Genomic DNA, 22,511 nt, shown 5'->3' with positions numbered 1-22,511 from the left:
ATGGAGAGAAGTAAGTTTGGACTTCTACATGTGATATTTCAGGTATCCATTAACCATATGCATGGACAGTATTATATTTTCATTTATAGTCAGACAAATTAAGCTCCAAATCCTAGCTCTGCCATTTGTTTAACTCTGTGATCTTAAGAAAGTAACTTCTCTGAGCATGCAAAATATATGCTTATTTATGGCTATTAAATGATGTATATTAGTATCAGTATAATACCAGCAATGAGATTTAAGGCAGTTTGTAATTCCAGTTCTCCTTCCCTAAACTATTTCCAGTAACCTATAAACTATTAAATGTTGAATAAACTATTAAATGTTGAATAGACTAACATCTTTTATTTTTAATATGGTTTCAAAGAAATGCGTTTAGTTGCAAAGACTTGAAATTGTTTATGATCAAGCCAAATTTTCATATGACAGAAGTAATTTAATTTGGAAAAAAAGTGTTCTCTCTATATAATCTGTGTACTAATGCAGGAGCTCTCCAAATGAACTAAAAGTGGTCCCAATGGACTAACAGCACGTGGGTTGATCTGTATGGAACAGAAGAGTAAAGAGGCCAAAGAACCAATCAATTCCCTTGGGCACAATACTAACCTTGAGGGGTATCGGAAAATAATGTGGGTTGATGAGGAAGGAAATTAAAAGGGGGAGGAAATGCAAAAAAAAAAAAAAAAGGCTTAATAGTTGGTTGCGGTGTGGCTCCAGTGGTAGAGTGTCTGCCTAGCAAGTTCAAGGCCTAGAGTACAAAGCCTAATACAGGAAAATAAAAGTTAAAAGTAAAAGGAGAAAATAAGGGAGGATAGCAGTTCTGTACATTTTTGCATTTAGTCACCTTGCACCTGAAAGAAGAGAAAAAATAATGTGAATTATCTTCCCCAAGGTAGAGCCAAGTTGGTAGATTTTTCCCAAGATTCTGGAAAGGTAGTGCCTTCCATACTCTGAGGAGCGGTATCCTTGGACTACTACTTGCTGTCTTTTGGCAGAAGAGAATCCCAGATGACCCCTTTTGTCACCCACAAGAAAAATCATTGCTTGTAGCACACATTTGCGTAACTAAGGTTGGGTGATATCTTCGAAGGGTTAAACTGGAGACACTTTTCTCTTCAGAGCAAATTTTCTAGGTCTCAGGACTTGACACTTGAGGGTGCCCACCCCATTTTTAAACCCATATGACCTGACCCTTTATTCTCCAAAGAACTTGCCAATAATAATTGTTGATTTGTACATTGTCTCCCTTCCTTTTGGTAAACTTATTTGTATGTTTAGTGCATTTCTTAACTCCAGGACTAAATTTCCCAATAAAACCAGCTCTGAATTTCATAGCAGTGTCATGCAAATTAATTACTAGCCTTATTTCCTTCCATGTTTAAGCAGATGTGTATTATTACAAAGATAATAAGAAGTGAAGGCTGCGATGAGAGGTGGTTTCCCTGTCCCCTCCTTAAAAGGGGATAAGAGCCAGAAGCTGGGTCAAGCATGTAATCTGAGATACTCAGGAAGCGGAAATGTGAGGATAATCAGTTCAAAGCCAGCACGGGCAGGAAGAAGGAAAAAAAACCTCATAAATTGTTCAGTCACAAAAAGGAGAGTTGGACTCGAGATTTTTGTGTTGGTTATTGTAGTAGCCAAACTGTGGAGCGAGAACGAGAGGAGAGAGGTGCAGGGCATGAAAAAATATGTGAATTGTGTGAGATTTTATGTTACTCCCATAAGAGCAGGAAGGGCTTAAACAAGAATTTGAGATTTGGACAAGGAATTAAAACATCCACTATGTGAGGTTGGATCCGTCCCTTTAGTCATTGGAGAGCAAGATTTGCTTTATAAGGCTTCCGTAAAATTCCCGGAGGTTGCCCAAGAATGTATCGCCGATTAAATGCGACTTACTACCGAAGCTTCTCGAAATGGATCTTACTCGAAAATTCTGGAAACTTCAAAAAAGATTAACGCTCTCTCGGCTATAAGGGCGGGGGGGGGGGGGGGGCGGGGGAGAGGGCTTACTCATTTAAATAGCGGGGGGAAAAAACGTTTTAAACTTTGTATCGCATACCACACTTAAAACTGGTGGCGGGACACGCTTTGAAAGCATCCCCCCCACCCATTCTGACCGCGATGAATTGTGGGAAGTGTAGTTCCGCACTCCCCAGGCATAAGTACAGAAGGGAAGATATGAAACTACAAGTCCCAAGAAGTGCAGGAGCAGGACTATTTCCCAGTCTGGCGGTTGCTCCGTGGGCGGGAGTTGGCAACCTCTCTGCCTACGTGGGAGAGGAGGGGGGTTGGGGGAAGGAAGTGTGGAAAACCTGAACCTGAGGCTTAGCTGCCTGAAGAAGATTTTGTGTGGAGTAGTGAGGAGGAAAGACGGGCTGTGGGTGAGGTGGGAAGGGCAAATAGGTCGCCGCTCTAGAAGCGGCACAAAGTTCTTGGCGATGTGGCTGAAGCCTGAGGAAGTGCTCCTGAAAAATGCGTTCAAGCTGTGGCTGACGGAAAAGTCTAACGACTACTTTGTGCTGCAGCGGCGTCGAGGCTACGGTGAAGAAGGCGGAGGGGGACTCACAGGTAAGCCGTACTCTCCTCCTCCTTTCGGGTAATGTAAAGGTGGAGTTGTAAAACGGTTACTTGTGGCTGCCCAGAGCAGAGGGATTGGACTCCCGCCTCACCTTTCGGCCACCACCCTCCAGTGAGGAGGACGCCGGCCGTAGCGCGGTGCCTTGGGTTTGGGGGTGGGACGAAGGAGGCGGGACTCTTACCTGCTGGGCCCCTTGCTCTGAGCGAAAGTACTCGAGCGATACCGCTCACAATTTAGGTTACTTTTAGAAGCCAGTCCACAGTGGTGGACATAACTTTTTTCCACAAAAGCTACTCCAATATTACTGAGTTAAGTGAGCGACGGAGGGGGGGGGAAGGGGAGGGAAGTGGGGGGTTAGCGAAGGCGCGGGAATGGCGAGGAGAGATTGCCTTCAAAAGAGAGATGGGCGAGGGAGGTTAAAGTGTCTGTGAATCTCTGGTCTCAAGTTTCGTATGTTTTACTTGGTCTCCAATTTTTCAATCTTGGCAATCACCTCTCGGGCTATTAAAACGTCTTACTGATTTTTTCGTTTCAGTGTTGGGCGCTGCTCCCTCTTTCAAAGCCATGATTCTGGGCTATACCAATTAGACAAACAGAAATTCAACTCTTAACTGCTTAACCTGCCCTGCCCCCAGAACACTTAAAAATGTAAAACCACTCCTTGATCAGATGCCTAAACTCTCCACAGTTTGCTATTTGGGGATCACGTGTCTGGGTAGGACAGGGGTATTCAAACTTTGGGGCATTGGGTAGATGAGTTGTTTTTCGTGATAATTTCTACTTTGGTATTGTGGCGTTGAAATGGTGGACCAGGCTTAATTTAGACTGGGTGATGTAGCGGAAACAGTGAACAGGCTGAAACATTTTATTTAAATAGCGCCATCCTCATCTCTTGCTTGTTAAATGACATTTTTCAACAATAAATAAATAAGCACACTACTGTGTGCTACAAAGAGTTTTCGAATACAAAGACAATTCAGATTCTATTCTTTGCCTTTAAAGTTCTGGATAAGGAGAGGAGGGTGGAATAGGACAGACGAAAGAGCAGCTCATAAAGGAGACAAATTGTAATGATAACCCAATGACTGAATGATGGGTGAGCTTTAACCCAGGAGGTGACATTGCCTTTTCCTCTTTAGTAAAACGGGTGCCTACTTAAAAATTACAAGTGTGATTTCACAGAAAAGTTTCCATTGAATAGCTGCAGATAATTTCTAAAGTTTGAAAATCAGTGTTCATAATTAATCGTGTAAATTATCCATCTGAATCCATAGATCTTGCAGCCCATCAGAAGTAGTGTTCTAATATGTTTATCCCCTATAATTTTACTTAAGCAGAATTTTTACTGGTGCTTCTGCCTATGCTTACCAAACACGTGTGTTTACTTCATATAAGTGTGTTCCTGAAAAAAAATAAGTAAAACAAATTCTAATGAATCAGCTCGCCATGTAATATTAAATACAATTTTTCTTGTATGACTCCTTTAAACAGTCATTCCTTATTTCTGTTTGTGTTTTCATTTGTCATGCTTTCAAAGCAGACTTCTGTCCATCTTATCCACCTCATAATGGTCTCCTATTTCTAGAATAAGGAAACTTGTCTGAAGAAATAAAACAAGATTTCCACCACATATATTCATATATATGTATGTATGTTGTGACTAGTGATGGCCTCATTGACTTGGTGATCAATTTGTATCTCTGCATAGATTGTTTTGTCCATAATATTGTTAAGATACTTGAAATTACAAGAGAGCTTACATATTAAACAAAACAGAGTAAAAACCAAAGAGATTTTTATTAGATGTGTTTAATTCATTTGGGCCCAGAGCAAAGGTGTTTTCATGGCTGATTTCAATTACTGTATTTTAAAGTTGTGAAGCCGAGAGCTTTGCCGTGCTATGCCCTAAGTCCCTATTTGGATTAGCTCCCATTGGAAATTGTGTCCAGTATATTAGGCTATTTTTTGATAAACACAACATTATGTTACCCCTTTATAAATTTATTATATACATTTTGTCTAATGAAGAAAGGATAATGACCATCTAAAAATGTTAATTTTTTTATGATTTCATATCTTTGCCATGTGATAACTGGCAGTAACTATAAACACTGTAATGTTTTAGTTATGAGTAAGTTTGCTGACTTTATTTTACTTTAATAATGATTATAGGAATGTGATATTTTGGAAATTAGAATTCTGAAGTTCTTCATTGCATTTTTTTTGTCAGTTTGGGGGCTTAAACTCTGGGCCTGGGTGCTTTCCCTGAGCTCTTCAGCATGCTCTACCACTTGAGCCACAGCACCACTTTTGGTTAATTGGAGATAAGAGTCTCACAGACTTTCCTGCCTTGGCTGGGTTTGAACTGAGATCCTCAGATCTCAACCTGCTGAATAGCTAGGATTACAGGCATGAGCCACTGGCCCCCTGGCAATTGCATATTTTTTGGTGGTACTGGGGATTGAATTCAGAGTCCTGTGCTTGTTGGGCAGGCTTTTAGCCCCTTTTTCAAATTATTTTTCAGGCAGCATGGGTTTTTTTTTGTTTGTTTGTTTGTTCTGGTTGGCTTGAGCTGCAGTCCTCCTTGTGCATTCCCTGGGGAATGACAGCTATACCACTACAATCAACCATTGTTTGAGAAACAGTCTCTCGAAATTTTATGCCCTGCTGCCCTCAAACCATGATCACCTAATCATCACCTCCCAAGGACCTAAGATTACAGGCTTGAGACACTGATAGTCTAGCCCTTTTTAAAATATTTCTAGTAAATGACCATTTAACTAACTTTACCTTACTTAATTCTCCTGGAGCAGAGTGGAATTTTTAGGAAATTTTTGTTTTATGTAAGGTTGTTTTACAGATGTGTTTTTTGTTGTTGATGTTTTTTTGGTGCCAGGTTTGGGGCTTGAATTCAGAGACTGGGTACCACCTCTGAACTTTTTTCACTCAAAGCTAGCACTGTACCATTTGAGCCATAGATCTTCTTCCATCTTTCTGGTGGTTAATTGGAGATAAGAGTCTTGTGGCCAGGCACCAGTGGCTCACTCCTGTAATCCTAGCTACTCAGGAGGCTCAGATCTGAGGATCACTGTTCAAAGCCAGCCCAGGCAGGAAAGTCCATGAGACTCTTATCTCCAATTAATCATCAGAAAACCAAAAATGGCACTGTGGCTCAAACAGTAGAGTGCTCTCTTTGAGCTGAAGAGTGCAGGGATAGCACCCAATCAAGCTCCACGACTGATTAAAAAAAAAAAGTCTTGTGGACTCTCCTGCCTGGGTTGATTTCTAATCACAATCTTCAGATCTCATCCTTATGAGTAGCTAGGATTACCAGTGTGAGCCACCTGTGCCTGGCTATATTTTTGACAGTACTGAGGTTTGAATTCAGGCCCTTGCACTTCCTACATTGCCACTTTACCACTTGAACCACACTTCCAGTCCGTGATTTTCTTTGAGAAGTAATTTACCCTTTAAATTTTCATAGTTATCTTATGTTAATCCCTTGCTTTTGCTGATAAGATAATGAATTTTCTTTAACACCTAAATTTGGCATCTTTACATAATTATCATTTGTGCATATTTGGCTTATTAAGTTCAAATCAGCAATTTCCTCTGGCAGATGAGAAACACGCTACAATCTCTCAACTACTAGTAGATTTAGATAAACCAGCCAGAAGGCCTTAACTTAATTTGTTGAAAGTTTTACTGTTGAATTTTCTGTATCTTAATAGTATAAACAGATTCTTGAATGTTAGACTGATAATCACCCTTAGTCTTTGCAAGGCTTTTTTGGGTAGTATAGAATAAAGTACAAAAACAAAACATTAATGGGCTAGGAAGGTGGCTCAGTGGTAGAGCGCTTGCCTTGCATGCCTGAAGCCCTGGGTTCGATTCCTCAGCACCACATAAGCAAAAAGAAAAAAGCCAGAAGTGGCACTGTGGCTCAAGTGGTAGAGCGCTAGCCTTGAGCTGAAGAGCTGAGGGACAGCGCCCAGGCCCAGAGTTCAGGCCCCACGACTGGACCCCTCCCCCCCCCAAAAAAAAACATTAAAATGGAAGTTTTTAGCTATTGTTTCTTTAGCTCCTCTTTCATGTTAGTACCATTACTTTGCAACTAAATGATCTGTATGAACTAGAGCATAAGGACATTTGAAATAAGCCTGTCCTTTTAAAAATGCTTGAAATATGGTTTCCATTTTATGATATATAATAGGCCACAAATTACTGTGCTAATGATTTGTCATAAACATAATAAAATCAACGTAGCCTTTAAAAAAAAACTCTTGAGTAAACAAAGCTTTTTTTCTCCTTTTGTCCACCCCCAACTCAAGGAATCTAACTCTGAAAATGCTTAAGTAACTATTAGCAAACTATCCTTGCATTTCATGCTCACAAAGAAATTATTGGGTGAAATATTTGGTGCCAAAATGGTAGGAATGACACATAAACCCAACTTACATCATAAATTTCATAAATTATAATTTTGACCTACTAAAATGAAAATGCCATTGGGCAATGACAGGGAGGATGATGAGCTACATTGTGTAGTCCTCTCGCTCTTTGAAACATCTTGATTCTTATGAAGTCAAGTAAAAATTAATTTTCAATGCCTCTTTGGATTTAAAAAAAGCAGCTTTCTAGGAAGTTTGGAGACAGGAAGGATAGTCAGTATCACAATGTTACATCTTTTTAAGTCTTTTTCTTTTCCTTTATTTTGTTTTATACTGGCACTAGGGCTTGAATTCCTGGACTTAGACTCTCACTCAGCTTATCAGGGTTTTCTGCTTACAGTTGGCACTCTACGACTTGAACCACATCTCCACTGCCTTTTGCTAGTTAATTGTGGAGTTCAGTCTTTTGGATTTGTCTGCCCAGTGTAACTTTGTTAAACCTAAATTCTCAGATCTCAGGCTCCTTAGTAGTTAGGATTATAGACATGTACTACCAGTGCCCAGTTTAGTCTTTATTGTTTTTTATTAGAATGAAGTTTACTTGATTAGTAAATCTCTACCCCTTCCCAAAAAGCCTTTGTCTATAATCTCTATTATTAGACATTTTATATATACATATATAATATATCATATAGAGAGAGACTAACATTAATTTTTTTGCCTATACCAGGGCTTAAATTCAGGGCCCTGTGCTCTTGCTTGGCTTTTTCACTCAAGGCTGGCATTCTACCACTTGAGCCACACTTCACCTTCAAGCTTTTTGCTGCAGATGAGAGTCACACAGACCATTTTTACTCAGGCTGACCTCGAACCCAGATCCTCAGATCAGCCTCTTGAGTAGCTAGGATTACAGGTGTGAGCCGCTAGTGCCCAGCTAACTTAACTCCTTTTTCTTTTTTTTTTTTTTTTTTTTTTTTGGTCGGTCGTGGGGCCTGAACTCTGGGCCTGGGAGCTGTCCCTCAGCTCTTCAGTTCAAGGCTAGCGCTCTACCACTTGAGCTTCAGCCCCACTTCTGGCTTTTTCTGCTTATGTGGTGCTGAAGAATTGAACCCAGGGTCTCATGCATGCAAGGCAAGCACTCTACCACTGAGCCACTTTCCCAGCACCTCCTTTTCTTTTTTTTTGGTTGTGGGCCTTGGACTCAGGGCCTGGACTCTGTCCTTGAGCTCTTTTACTCAAGGCTAGCACTCTGCTACTTTGAGCCTTAACTCTACTTCCTGTTTTCTTGTGGTTAGGAGATAAGAGTCTCATCCTGCCTAAGCTGACTTTGAACTGCTATCTTCAGATCACAGCCTCCTGAGTAGCTAGGGTTACTGGTGTGAGCCACCAGGGCCCACCCTAACTTAACTCTGTGTGTGTGTGTGTGTGTGTGTGTGTGTGTGTGTGTGTGTGTGTGTGTGTGTGTGTGTGTGTGTGTGTGTGTGTGTTAGTCGTGGGGCTTGAAATCTGGGCCTGTGTGTGTGTGTGTGTGTGTGTGTGTGTGTGTGTGTGTGTGTGTTAGTCGTGGGGCTTGAAATCTGGGCCTGGGCACTGTCCCTCAGCTCTCCAACTCAAGGCTAGTGCTCTACCACTTGAGCTATACCAGGGCCCACCCTAACTTAACTCTGTGTGTGTGTGTGTGTGTGTGTGTGTGTATGTGTGTGTGTGTTAGTCGTGGGGCTTGAAATCTGGGCCTGGGCACTGTCCCTCAGCTCTCCAACTCAAGGCTAGTGCTCTACCACTTGAGCTATACCAGGGCCCACCCTAACTTAACTGTGTGTGTGTGTGTGTGTGTGTGTGTGTGTGTGTGTGTGTGTGTGTGTGTGTGTGTGTGTGTGTGTGTTACTCGTGGGGCTTGAAATCTGGGCCTGGGCACTGTCCCTCAGCTCTCCAACTCAAGGCTAGTGCTCTACCACTTGAGCTATAGTGCCACTCCCGGTTTTCTGAGCGGTTTATTGGAGGTAAGAGACTTGTGGTCTTACCTGCTGGGACTGGCTTTGGACCACAATCCTCAGATCTCAGCCTCCTGAGTAGCTAGGATTACAGGCGTGAGCCACCAGCTCCAGGCTCCCAACCTGACTCTTGAAGATTGAAAATTCACAGCACTAAAGTGAATGGAAACATAAGTACTTTAAAAGGCATGAGATTTGCTGGGCACTGGTAGCTCATGACTTTAATCCTATTTAGGAGGCTGAGATCAGAGGATTGCCATTCAAACTCAGCTGGATAGGAAAATCTCTCTCATCTCCAATTAACTACACACACAAAAAGTCTAAAAGTGGAGATGTGACCCAATTGGTAGAGTGCTAACCTTGAGCCAAAATCTTAGGGACAGCACCCAGGTCCTGCGTTCAAGTCCCAAGACTGACATAAAGAGCAAAACAACAGATTTCTAGGTAAATAATCAGCATTTACTTGTGGTACTATCAAGACAGAATGATGACACTCATCACCCATCTCTCAAAACTTCCTATAAAGCTGCTCTTTCTCATGGAAAGAGATCTTTAAAGGGTCATTTTTTTTGTACTTGATGTTATAGAGATCTCCATTTTCCAGGCCAAGAGTTGAGCACTGTGGTTTGCCAACCCTAAATGTTACCCTATAGAATTTTCTTAATCATCCACTGTAAAACAACACCCACAAATATTCATATGCACCACCAAATCTAGTGAGGCTACTTAACCCATTAAGCCTGCTTCTTTATCTTCCTTGATTATCTAATGTTTCAGTGTCTCTTTTCAATTGCAATTGCTTTCTCATCTGTAGAAGCATTGTTAATTTGCATCAAATTAATTTTTTACAACTTATAAACAACCAACAGATATTTGATGTGAAGAAGCAAGATATTAAGTGCTATTGTTTGGGACCAGAAGACCATAAAGGAGATTGTGTGTGTGTGTGTGTGTGTGTCTGTGTGTCTGTGTGTCTGTGTATCTATGTCTGTGTTTGTGTGTGTCTGTGTCTGTGTCTATATGTGTGTGTGTTTTAGGGAGGGTGTGAATGTAAGCTTGTTTGTGTGAAGGAGGCTGTGTGTGTATGTCAAAGAGGTTATATATTCATAGAAAAGACTGTATATTTGTCTTTCTGAAGGAGGCTATGTGTGTGCATGAAGGAGTTTTTTTTGTATATTTGAAGGAAGCTCTGTGTTTTTGAAGGAGACTTTGTGTGAGAAAGCTCTATGTGTGTATGTGTTTATAGGAGGCTATGCATGAACATGGCTGTATCTGAATGTGTGTGTGGAGGTTGTGTGTATGTGTGTATGTGTGTGAAGGAGACGGTATGTGGAGGCTGTGTGTAAATGTGAAGGAGCTTCTGTGTGTTTGTGTGAAGGAGGCTATGTATGTATGTGAAGAGAGCTGGCTGTGTATAAAGGAAGCTGTATATGTTTGAAAAAAGCTGTGTGTGTATGTATGTGTGAATTTTTTTTATAATTACTTTTCCCATCTTATAAGTAGGGATTGGTTTGGAATGATAATATTGACTATGTTCAAGATATGAAAACACTAAACAGATGTTTGGTGTGATAATGATTATGCACCTATACTCTATAATCAGAATAACGTATAAGATTTAGTATAATTTATCATGATATTGTTTCCTTTTTATATATGATTTCTCAAACCTAGAAAAGTTCTTAATGATACTTCTAAAGTTATAAGCAACACTTGTCTTGCTGAATGGTCATGAAAAATACATGTAACTTTGGTTACCCAGTTAGTAATTTTCGAATTTTGAAGCAGAAATTACTATTGAGCTGATTCTCATGCTCTTGTAGACAGTAGCAGATGGACTATGCCTACCAACTAAACTGAAAATCAAAGACATTATAATGTTTGACACACTTCCACATAACTATGACATATTATGACTTTATATTGCTTTTATGTTAGATTGCCATATTTTATTTGGCAATTTTATTTGCCATTGTGTGTGTGGAGGGTGTGTGTGTGTGTGTGAAGGAGACTGTATGTGGAGGCTGTGTGTATATATGAAGGAGCCTCTGTGTGTTTGTGTGAAGGAGGCTGTGTATGTATGTGAAGAGAGCTGGCTGTGTGTGAAGGAAACTGTATATGTTTGTGTGAAAACAGTTGTGTGTGCATGTGTGTGTTTTTTTTTATAATTTTCCCATGTTATAAGTAGGGATTGGTTTGGAATGGTTACATTGACTATGTTCAAGATAATGAAAACACTCTGTACAGATGCTTGGTGTGATATTGATTATACACCTATACTCTGTAATCAGAATAATGCAATTTTATTTGCCATTGCTATATAAGTTCAAAAGGTAATAGAAAGCTCTAAATGTGATGAGATGCAGACTTCATTGTATGAGTATTTATTTAGTACCTTTTAAAAACCAAGCCCTCTGTTATAGAATGGAGAAATAATACATTCCTCACTGAAAGTAGTTGGAAAATAGGGGGTAGGGAGACTGGGGAAAGAGAAAATGGTTGAAAGGGGGTCAATCTGATTAAAGTACAGTATAAACAAATGTGAAATGCCGTAGTGAAGCTGAGACCTGGTAGCTTACACCTGTAATCCTAGATAATCTGAATGCTAAGATCTGGAGGATCAAAGTTTGGGAGTAGCCTAAGCAAAAAAGTCCAGGAGAGCCAGACAACGGTGGCTCATGCCTGTAATCCTAGCTACACAGGAGGTTGAGATCTGAGGATCACAGTTCAAAGCCAGCCTGGGCAGGAAAGTCGGTGAGACTCTTATCTCCAATAAACCACTAGAAAACCAGAAGTGGCGCTGTGGCTCAGGCGGTAGAGCGCTTGCCTTGAGCTGAAGAGCACAGGGACAGCACCCAAGCCCAGAGTTCAAGCCCCACCACTGACTAAAAAAAGTCCAGGAGACTCCTGTCTCCAAACTAACCAGCTAAAGGCAGGCTGAAGGCATTGCTCAAGTGTTAGAGTGCCAGCTGGTCAAGCAAGCTGAGCAAGCACAGGTCCCTGAATTTAAACCCCAGCACCATTTTTAAAAAGACAAGTTGTAAAACAGGTCCTATTGGTATGGCTGCTAGTAGGAGTGAGAAAAGTGAGCAGAGGTGAAGGAGGGTGAATATGTTTTATGTACATGTGTGAAAATATAACAGCGAGGTTTGTTGAGATTGCTTTGAGGAGTGGGATGGGGAATGATGGAGAGTAATGCAGGTGAGTCTGGTCAAGGTACAGTGAAACTGTTGTACAGCTAACAGAAGCTTAAAAAATAAGCTAAACACTGTTTTAGATGCTAGAGAAAAAGCAATATAGAAAACAAAAACCCCTGTTCCTATGGGAGATAGATACCATTCTAGATGAGAGAGGCAAATACTGTGTGATATGAAGGGTGATGATAAGCAATATGAAGAAGATTAAAATAAAGTAAGGTATGGTGTGTTTTTTATTTGTGTGCTGATACTAGGGCTTGACCTTGGGCTTTGCACTCTGCTCAGCTTGTTCAGCTTTTTCACTCAACAGCTGGTGCTCTACTACTTGAGCCACACCTCCATATCCAGCATTTTTGCTTCTTAACTGGAAATAAGAATCTCTTACATTTTTCGGCTCAGGCTGATTCTAAACTGCAATCCTCAGACTTCAACCTCTTGACTAGCTAGGATTACAAGTATGAGCCACTGGTGCCCAGATTAGGTATAAGATATTAAAGAGGGTAGGGCTTGCTAGTTTACATCAGTTACTCTGAAAAGAGACTAGAGGTACTTAAAGCATGTGAGCCAAGCACATTTTTGAGAATAGAATAAATACAGGAATTTTGCTGTGACAGGATGAACAGAGATGGGAAGGGAGTTGGTTGTACAGTGGCAAATGGACTAAAATGATTATTTGCAGAATTGATAAATAATTAAACAGATCTGTTATTACTGGGGTAGTAAGTAGCAATAATATCAATCTGGTGTTTTGGTTCATAAAGTTCCATCAATAAGAAGATATTAGAAACTCCTAAAGAAGTTTGCTGGGACTAGCTCTGGTACAATCCTTGCTTATCAGAAGTGCTGTTAAATGATACAGAGATTTCCTAAAAGCAATGATAATAACAATAGTTGGTGTACTGGTAGCAGAAATTGAGAGTAGCATCTGTGACGCATTTTGCCAAAAACCAATTTGGATTGTTTTTAATTAAATCCATCTATGAGCACAACAATATCTGGGAGGTGGTTTTGTAGGAAGAAGTGGGGAGGACATTCTAAGTGGGAGGAATAATGTGGTAGTACAAAAGTAAAAGATGACAGTTATTGAGGACAAAGCAAACATTCTAAATTCATTTATTTGAAGTTGAAAATGTAAGACTATAGCTATAATATTTTAGCAACTAGACAAAGGTTATTAAAGAGGATTATCTTCATCTATTTAAGAGGAAAACCTAAGATAGAGAATTAAAGGTACCTAAGACTTAAAACTTGATTGTTTTTATCGCCTCTACCCTTTCAAGTCTATAGTCTTGATGTTTTCCCCTTTACTTCAGGGTAAAGAAGTGAAGTTTTAAACTAGGAATAATCACATCTATTTTTGTCATTGGCTTAGTTGTGCTCTTATTTTTAACTACAAAAGTAATAGTCTTGTTTTAGTTCATGTAAGTAATGTTGTAATGTAAAGTAATATAGTATATATGAATTTATTCATTTGATGTCATACTTGTTTTTTGCTTTGTTCTTAGGAATTTTGACATATTTTATATAATTTTCTTAAGGTTATTCCTTTTGTACTTTGATGTACACATCTTGAAGAATAAGGAGTAGCTGTAAGAGATTTTTAACAATTCTCCTATTTTCCTAAATGTTAAGTTTTTAGAAATAATAGATTCAGTGATTAACAGATTGTCTATTCTTCTTTTCCTCTTCTTTTCTCTGTAAGATATTGTGATCTGATGTGTGGCCATTGGTAGCTTCCCTAAAAACTTACTAAGTCTTTTAGTGAACAAAGAAGGAATTGCTCTGTGTGTGTGTGTGTGTGTGTGTGTGTGTGTGTGTGTGTGTGTGTGTGTGTACGTACACATGTGCACACACAATCTCCAATTTTCAAGTAAATGTCTAAAAGAATACCGGCAGAGGAGTCAAATGTTATAATACCTCTGAACCCCTGTAAAGAACTCTTAACAAAATAAATGTCAGGAAGCAGAAATATGTTTAGGGAGAACTAGGGACACATGAATGGAGGGAGGAAAGCAAATGTAGTGAATCTATTCAATATACTTTAAGTAAAAATTAGACTATGTAACTTTAGGGCAGGAATGGGAAGAGGAAATAGGTGAGAATGCTGGAAGGGTGACATTGATCAAAATGCATTGTACTCGTAACCTGACTTATGAAATTGTAACCTCTTTGTTAACTACTTAATAATGAAAAGGAATATGGGCAGAGAGAAAAACAATAAGAAAAATAATTATTTTTATTAACCATTTCCCACAGCTCTAGTGCAGAGTTGGCAGCTTTCAAAATGCCAGCTGTGGCTATTGGATCATTCTAAAGTAAGCATTCATAGTCCTCTTGTAGCAAAATAATAGAATCAGAAAAATTCAAACCTCTATGGAGCACACTACTTTCTCTTCTTTGAATATATCTCTAAGTTCATTGGCAGCTTATTAATTACTTTGTTAACATTTAAGGAAGTTGAGATTATAAAAAATTCAACAAAGGTATACTAGTTTGACTTTGTAAGCCTGACAACTATGACAAGATAAAGAATCTGCTTGTAAAGTTCCAGCAGCTATTGCTATGGAAAAAAATATATAATCCAACATTTTACTTTGAATGGAAGTAAATCTTGTTTGTAATTAGGTTTGTTTACATGACTCTTCTGTAGCTAGAGCAGTGTTGTCTTACATGATGTCCTCAATCTAGTGTACAAACACAAAGAGGCACTTGTCAAACTTAAGTACATTTTAGTTTGCCTGCTAAATTAGCACATTAATAATGAGCATCATTTTCAAGTTGTGGCTGTTTTAATCGTTTTTGACACCATCTCTGGATTTTGCTGTTCATCATTATCTTTGGTCTAATAAAAAAAGATGCTTTTGAAGTCAATTTTGCAAGTATCTAAAATTGGAAGAAACAATTAGTACTTTAGGTTGATGTTCTTAACACTGGCTTTATGTTAAATTCAGATTCATCTGAGGACTTTTTGAAAGAAACTAAAAGACAAGATCAAGTGGCATGATGTCTGAAACTTGCTTTAAAATATTCCCAGGATGGGTGGCTAGAAAGGTGGCTCAGTGGTAGAGTGCTTGCCTTGCATGCATGAGGCCCTGGGTTCGATTCCTCAGCACCACATAACCAAAAAAGCCAGAAGTAGTACTTGGCTCAAGTAGTAGAGTGCTAGCCTTGAGCTGAAGAGCTGAGAGACAGCACCAGGCCCAGAATTTAGGCCCCACCAAGGATGGGTTAGGAGCAATGGGTGACATTGTTGTCAGACACCTTGTATTCATATACTGTTCTGTAGAATGGGACCTTCTTTGTACAACTACTTAAAAATAATAATAAAAAATTTAAAAATACTCATCGGAGCCAGGTGTGGTAGCTCACAAATTTAATCCTGTCAGTTCTGGAAACTGAAATCAGGAGGATTATGGTTCAAGGCTAAACTCCGCAAAACATTTGCAAGACACCTTCTTAACCAATAGCTGTGTGTTTTAACATGTTTGTCATAACAAGTATGCCTCAGGTTAAGATCCTGAAGAATTGCAGTTTGAGGCCAGCCTGGACAAAAAAAAAACTATATAAGATACCTCATTGGAAGACATTGGGTGTGGTAACAGGCATCTGCCATCCCAACTACAGTAAGACATTGGTCTCAATTTTAAAAAAAAAAGACCCTATCTCAAATTTTAAAATTAAGTGTATTAAGAGAATGATAGAAGAAATAATCAGACTTTGACAACTTAACAGTTGAAAAAGCTAACTGTATTTTAAGTTAAAAGGGAATAACAGGATGCAAGATAGCATGTTCATATTAGAATATCTGTCATGTTGACAGATTTTATGTTTTGTGTTATTCTAATGTTGCATTTATACTGAAAAAGAATTTTTCCCTTATTTTTCTTTTCAATGAGTAGAAAATAACTTTGTTTTTAATATATGTTAAAAGTGTATGTTATAAAAGTTTCAAAAAAATATGTATAGAAGAAGAAAGTAAGGGCTCCTCCATTATCTCACTGGCTAGAGAACCACTATCACCAGGTTTAATTTGTGGGATCCACTACAAAATGAAAACAAAAGACTCCTTCAGATAGTAAGAATTCAAGACAGGAACATTAAACACAAGCACGAGGCTCTATGCATAAATCATAAAAAACCCTAGAAACTGGACCTAACAAAACATTGGGTTATATAGATCCTTCCATATTTTACAAAGGACTTTCTAATAGAAATTCACATCAATGCAGTAGGCTGCCTGAGAAGTAAACTCAAAGTAAGACTGTCTTTCATGTTGTTATAGAGAGGATGAATATGCTGGAGGGTGGATTATGTTAGGGTATTTATCATTTCTGAATTCTATAGTTATGTGGTCAAAAAGAATTGGTTCATAAACAGTAGTTATTATCTATGTAAGTACCTATTTTGTTATCTTCTTATGACATTTAATTATTTTCCCCTTCAATTATGATGGTGAATTTCCTTAGAAAGCTGGGCATTACTTATATGGCAGGTTGCTATCTATAGACCTTCACTAGGGTGTAGAATATTGACTGCTACCTTAGTCTTTTAGTCATTCAGAAGATGGTTTGAATTTATAGATGTTTTAAATTAGACTACTTCATAACCTTGACTATTCAGACTATCAAATGATAAACCCTCTGTGTATATAGAAAGCAATCTAAAGTGGTCTGCTTGTTTTCTTGTACTTTTAGAACCCAGACAATAGGCAGATATTAGTTCCTGCATGACTTGCAGGGACTTGATCATGATTACAGCCTAATGAGCTGAAAGAGTCCCCCAAGTGACTGGAAATGTATTCTAGTGCTAGCTTCCAAATTATTTGTTGCATAGCTTTATATTAACTGCCTAATTTTGAGCACTTATATTAAAAGTTTCTTTTGTATACAGTATAGGACACTCAAAGTCTATGACTGTTTCTGTTATATCACTTAGAAATCGTTCTGTGGCTGCTCCTTTGTTCTCTGTCTCTTCACCTGTCCATACTGCCACTATTGTATTTCAACTGACCCAAACTTTACCCCTTTTTTTCTTCCAGTTTGTATTCACTACTTTATATAGTGTATGTGAATAAAGAGATAGAATTTAAGCTAGTTTATTAAAAAAAAATCTATGGCTTCTTATTGCAAATTTGACATTTTTTCTTTTGAAACCTTTTTGAGAATGTAAATTCCTGGTAGATAAACGTTATCAAATCTAACAGCTAAAACTTCATTTTTTTTGGCTGGTCCTGGGGCTTGAACTCTGGGCCTATGGACTATTCCTGAGCTCCTTTTGCACAAGGCTAGCACTCTTACCACTTGAGCCACAACTCTACTTGAGGCATTTTCTGTGATTAACTGGAGATGAGAATCTCATGACTCAGACTTTCCTACTGGGGCTGGCTTCAAATCACAATCTTTAAATCTCAGCAGTATTGCAGAACTGAGCCACTGGTGCCCAGCCAAACTGTCTTGTTTTTAATAAACATTTCATTTGAAGTTTTAATTCCTTTATTTTGATATCTTTGTCAGTTTTATACACATATATTGATGCCATTTGTCAACCTGAATGTAACTGCCTCCTTTGGTTGCCTTTTTGCTACTATTCTTTTATCTTTCATTTGAATATTTTCATTCTCCTGTCTTCAAAGTGAGAATACTTCCCTTTTGTTCATTTTCGAATTACATTGTCATATTGCCCTTAAGTGACTACTTTTCTTTCTTTATCCTTGGCCAAATCTCTCATTTCTCAGTCACTGTGCTTCAATGCTAAAAGTCATAGAAATATTTTTCCTTTCATCCTCAAATCTTCCAGTGATTCCTCATTGTTAGTTAAGTGTAATTTGCTCTTCTAATTTTCATTTCCATTCTCTTTCCCAGTTCCTCCTCTTCCATAATGTTTGTCTGGGTTTTCTGGTTTCCTTTTCTTTTCTCTCTCTTTTTTTGATGGGTAGTACTAGAGATTGAACCCAGGGCCTCATGCATGCAAGGCAGATACACTACCACTTTGACCAAATCCTCAGTTCTTTTTTGTGTGTTCCCCCCCCCCCCCCCAATACACAACCCTCATACTTGCTTGTCTTGCTTGCTCAGCTTGCCTACTTAGCAAGCACTCTACAACTTAAGCTGTAAGTGCAGCTTTTTGCTGGTCATTTTGGAGATGGACTCTCACAGACTTTCTTACCCTGTCTTGCTTCAAACTGTAGACCTCCAGATCTCAGAATCCTGAGTATTTAGGATTACTGATGTGATGCACCAGCACTTGATCCTTTTTGTGTTTTTGATACTTGTTTGGGAGATAGGATCTCACTAATTTTTCCAGGTTGGCCTCAAACTCAGATCCTCCTTCTTCCATATCTCAAATAACTAAGGTTACAGGCATGGGCCACTACTTCTGGCCTTGGTTTCTACTTTATAACAAAATCTTCAATTCATAGCCTTTTTGTTCTTTTGCTGTGCTAGGAATTAAACCTAGGATTTTGCACATTAGGTGAACCATTTTTACAATAATTTGCAAATGATTTCTTTCCTTTCTACTGTAATTGCCAAAGTCATCTTTAGCTATACTTTTAAAACCCTCTGTTGGTTTGCTAATAGATATAATGTTGCATTTGTGCACACTGTTTTTACTTTTTGTGTGTGTGCCAGACTTGGGGCTTGAACTCAGGTCCAAGCCACTGTCCCTGAGCTTTTGTGCTCAAGGCTTTCACTCTACCACCTGAGTCACAGCTCCATTTCCAGCTGTTCTGGTGATTAAATGGAGATAAGAGCCTCATGGACTTACTGTTAGCCTGGCTGGGCTGGCTTCAAACTATGATCCTCAGATCTCAGCCTTCCTGAGTAGCCAAGATTACAGGTGCCTGGCTGTTTTAACTTTTTATCTGTTCTTACATCCATTATCCCACCTTGTTTTCAGCCAATCAAATATCCCTTACTCTCTTTGATTTCTACCAATGTATTGCCTTTTGTGTTTATAATAATTTCCTGCCTCATATCTACCGAATTACTTATATGCTCATTCAAAGCTTATTTGAAATATTAATTCCTTTCAAGTAGGTAAAGATGAAGAAAAAGCTAAACTTCTCATTTATAATTGATTATAATTTCTTTCAAAAATCTGTAAACCAAAAACAATGCTCAACCAATTAAAGTGTCTAGAAAAGATAAGTAAATTTGTGTAGTCCATTCATTCCACTGACATTGCTAGGTTAGCAAGCATATGTTGAAACTTAAGAATCCAAATTCAGAGGTAGAAAGCATAGCTATAGTGAGCCCTAGTAATGTTCATAAGAATATACAAATATTGTACATGAAGCACATAGAAAGTGATTTTAATAATCACCCTACTACGCAAATGCTAAATTGTGTAGTATAAAACTTATGTAGAATAAGTGTTCAGAGAACAGGGAAAACATTATTGCCTAGGATTGCCAGTGAAAATCACATAGAAGTATGTTTTGAAGAAAATATAAAATGAAGCTGGTGCCGAAGGCTCATGCCTGAAATTCTAGTTGAAATCTGAAGATCAAAGTTCAAAGCAAGCCCTGGCTGGAAAGTCCATGAAACTCTTATCTCCAATTAACCACCAGAAAACCAGAAGTGGAGCTGTGGCTCAAGTGGTAGACCACTAGCCTTAAGTAAAGAAAGCTCAAGACAACATCCAGGCCCTGAGTTCCAGCTCCAGAACTGGCGCATGCACGCGCGCGCGCACACACACACACACACACACACACACACAGAAAATATAAAATATAAAATGTAGACTATCTGAACTGGGGTAGAAGACTTTTGCTAGCATTTTTCAGTAAAAAAATTTAATAATTATTTAGCAAAACGCTAAGGGAGAACTTAGCTGTTTGCTTAAGAAAACAGCAAATTTTGTTGTAGAAAGTAGTGGAAAATCTAGCCAGATAATTTAAGTGGAACTAATCAATCAAGTACTCAGATTCCATATTGAGGAAATAAGAATTGTAAAAAGAAAAAAAAGGGAGGGGGGAATCTTCTTCATGCCAGTCTTAGGGCTTGAACTCAGGGCCTGGGCTCTGAGGGCTTTAGTGTTCAAATCTAGTGCTCTACCACTTGAATCACAGCTCCTTTTCCAGGTTTTTTTTTAATTTGTTTTTTTTTTGTTTTGTTTTTATTTTTATTTTTTTATTGTGAAAATACTGTACAGAGGGGTTACCACCTCACTCCAGTTAGAATGGCTAAAATCAAGAACCCTTTTCCAGGTTTTTCTGGTGGTTAGTTGGAGATGAGAGTCACAGACTTTCCTTGTCCAGACTGGCTTTGAACTATGATCCTCAGATCTCAGCCTCCTGAAGTAGCTACAATCACAGGACTGAGACATGAGTGCCCAGCTTAATAAAAACTTTTAGACATATGCTAGTTACTGCAAATAAGGGAAACCATGGGACCTATGTTTCTTTGGGCCTGGCTTGGCTTCACTTAATATAATTTTTTCCAAGTCTTTCCATTTCCTGACAAATGGGGCAATGTCATTCTTTCTGATTGAGGCATAGAATTCCATTGTGTATATATACCATATTTTCTTTATCCATTAATCTACTGAGAGGCATTTGGGTTGGTTCCATATCTTAGCTATGGTAAATAATGCTGCAATAAACATAGTTGTGCTGGTAGCTTTAGTATGGTCCTGTTTGTGATCATTCGGGTAAATGCCTAAAAGTGGGTTTGCTGGGTCATAGGGGAGCTCTATGTATAGTCTTTTGAGGAACCTCCATACTACTCTCCAAAGTGGTTGAACAAGTTTACACTCCCACCAACAAAAGGTCAGATAAGTTGATGTTAGGTGAAATGAACCTCAAGATAAGTATTCAAATGTTTTTTCTTTCATGCGATTGTTTCAAATATATTTATAAGATGATTTTTTTGCTGCTTTGTATGTCCTTCCCCCACGGTATAAACCCTGCTTTCACTGTATTTGATGTTGGTATAATTTGTGGAGGGGAAGGGAAAAAACAAATCGTTTAAATAGGGATACAGGTGGACCCATTGCAACAATGAGATCTACAAGACGTAATGTCGAAAAACGAACTTTACAACTTTGGCGGGGGCGGGGGGCGGGGGGGTGATAAGTGATGGGAAGGGGAAACAAAGGAGGAGGCTGCAATGCTTGATAAGAAATGTACTCATTATCTTGCCGATGTAATTGTAACCCCTCTATACAGTATTTTCACAATAAAAAAAGAAAAAGAAAAAAAAATTTTACAATATGTTATTATTAATGACAATTTTTATCTTATTTCATTATCTTATTTTTTAAGACTAACTGCTGTAAAGTCTGCCCTGAGCCAGGCAGGCCCCGTGCAGACACATCCCTACCCCTTGGCTAAGTTTCTACCCAATATCTGTGTTACCTAGGTAACTGGCACACCTGGGAGCAGTCACCTCCCCCTCCTGAGAGATCACATCCTGGGCTGCCCCCAGTCAGCCTCCCACTTGACTGTAGGAGGGTCCCAGGCCCTGAGGTCACGTCAGATCCAGTGTGGCCACATCTCTTCCCATCCCTGGCCTTGATAAGCCCTGGGGTGGGCCAGGCCTCTCCACCATGCATGGGGGGGTGGGGGGTGAGGAACAGTTCTGTAAATAAATTTCTTTTCCTGCCTGAAAACCGTGTGGTGTTCTCTTCATTGGCTACCTAATGAAACCTATCTAATTAATATACCTTACAGAAGCATGACATATTTATTCTCTTTAATCAGAAAAATAAGCCCTGAGTTCCTGGATTAAAGCTGCAGGTCTCAGAGCTGCCCTGATTGGGGAGTTAGGATGCACAGTCTGGGTTAGATTTTCTTATTTTAAAGTAACTAATACTGAGTTTTTTGCTGTGTGCTTAAACGTTGTTTTGAATGATTTATATTTGATTATTTAATGTTTACCACAATCCTTTGTGATAGAAATATGACTTGAAGATAAGAATTTTCCCCCAAATAATTTAGAATAACTAAATGAGGAGAATCTGAACTTAACTGTGAGTCCAAAATTTAAAGGTTGTTCCTAAAGAGGATAAGTCTGAAGCTGTTTACCAGCGTGTAATCCTAGCTATTCAGGAAGCTAGGATCTAGGGGATAACAATTTGAAGGCAGATTTTTGTTTTACTGATGATGCAGAAATGATAAGTACAATGAAATTGGGGAGTCCGGTCGTGGGCCTGAACTCTGGGCCTGGGCACTGTCCCTCAGCTCTTCAGCTCAAGGCTAGCACTCTACCACTTGAGCCACAGCGCCACTTCCAGCTTTTTTTTCTGCTTATGTGGTGCTGAGGAATCGAACCCAGGGCCTCCTGCATGCAAGGCAAGTGCTCTACCACTGAGCCACCTTTTCAGCCCCCAGTACAATGAAATTGAAAACAAG

General features: G+C 39.0%; 1 protein-coding gene across 1 annotated transcript in view; it reads left to right on the top strand.

Moving 5' to 3' along the window:
- Window positions 1–2,293: 2,293 nt before the first annotated feature.
- The window catches only part of Tbc1d8b (TBC1 domain family member 8B), a 62,950-nt gene continuing 42,732 nt past the window's right edge, over window positions 2,294–22,511 (top strand). Inside the window, exon 1 of the mRNA XM_042690064.1 lies at window positions 2,294–2,568. Coding sequence (XP_042545998.1) covers window positions 2,439–2,568 — 130 coding nt within the window. The 5' untranslated portion in view covers window positions 2,294–2,438. The remainder of the gene's footprint in view (window positions 2,569–22,511) is intronic.

Source organism: Dipodomys spectabilis, unplaced genomic scaffold (assembly GCF_019054845.1).
Source record: "Dipodomys spectabilis isolate Male_0828 unplaced genomic scaffold, ASM1905484v1 ptg000132l, whole genome shotgun sequence".
Classification (NCBI taxonomy): Eukaryota; Metazoa; Chordata; class Mammalia; order Rodentia; family Heteromyidae; genus Dipodomys; species Dipodomys spectabilis.
This window is presented reverse-complemented; position numbering and strand designations above follow the sequence as displayed.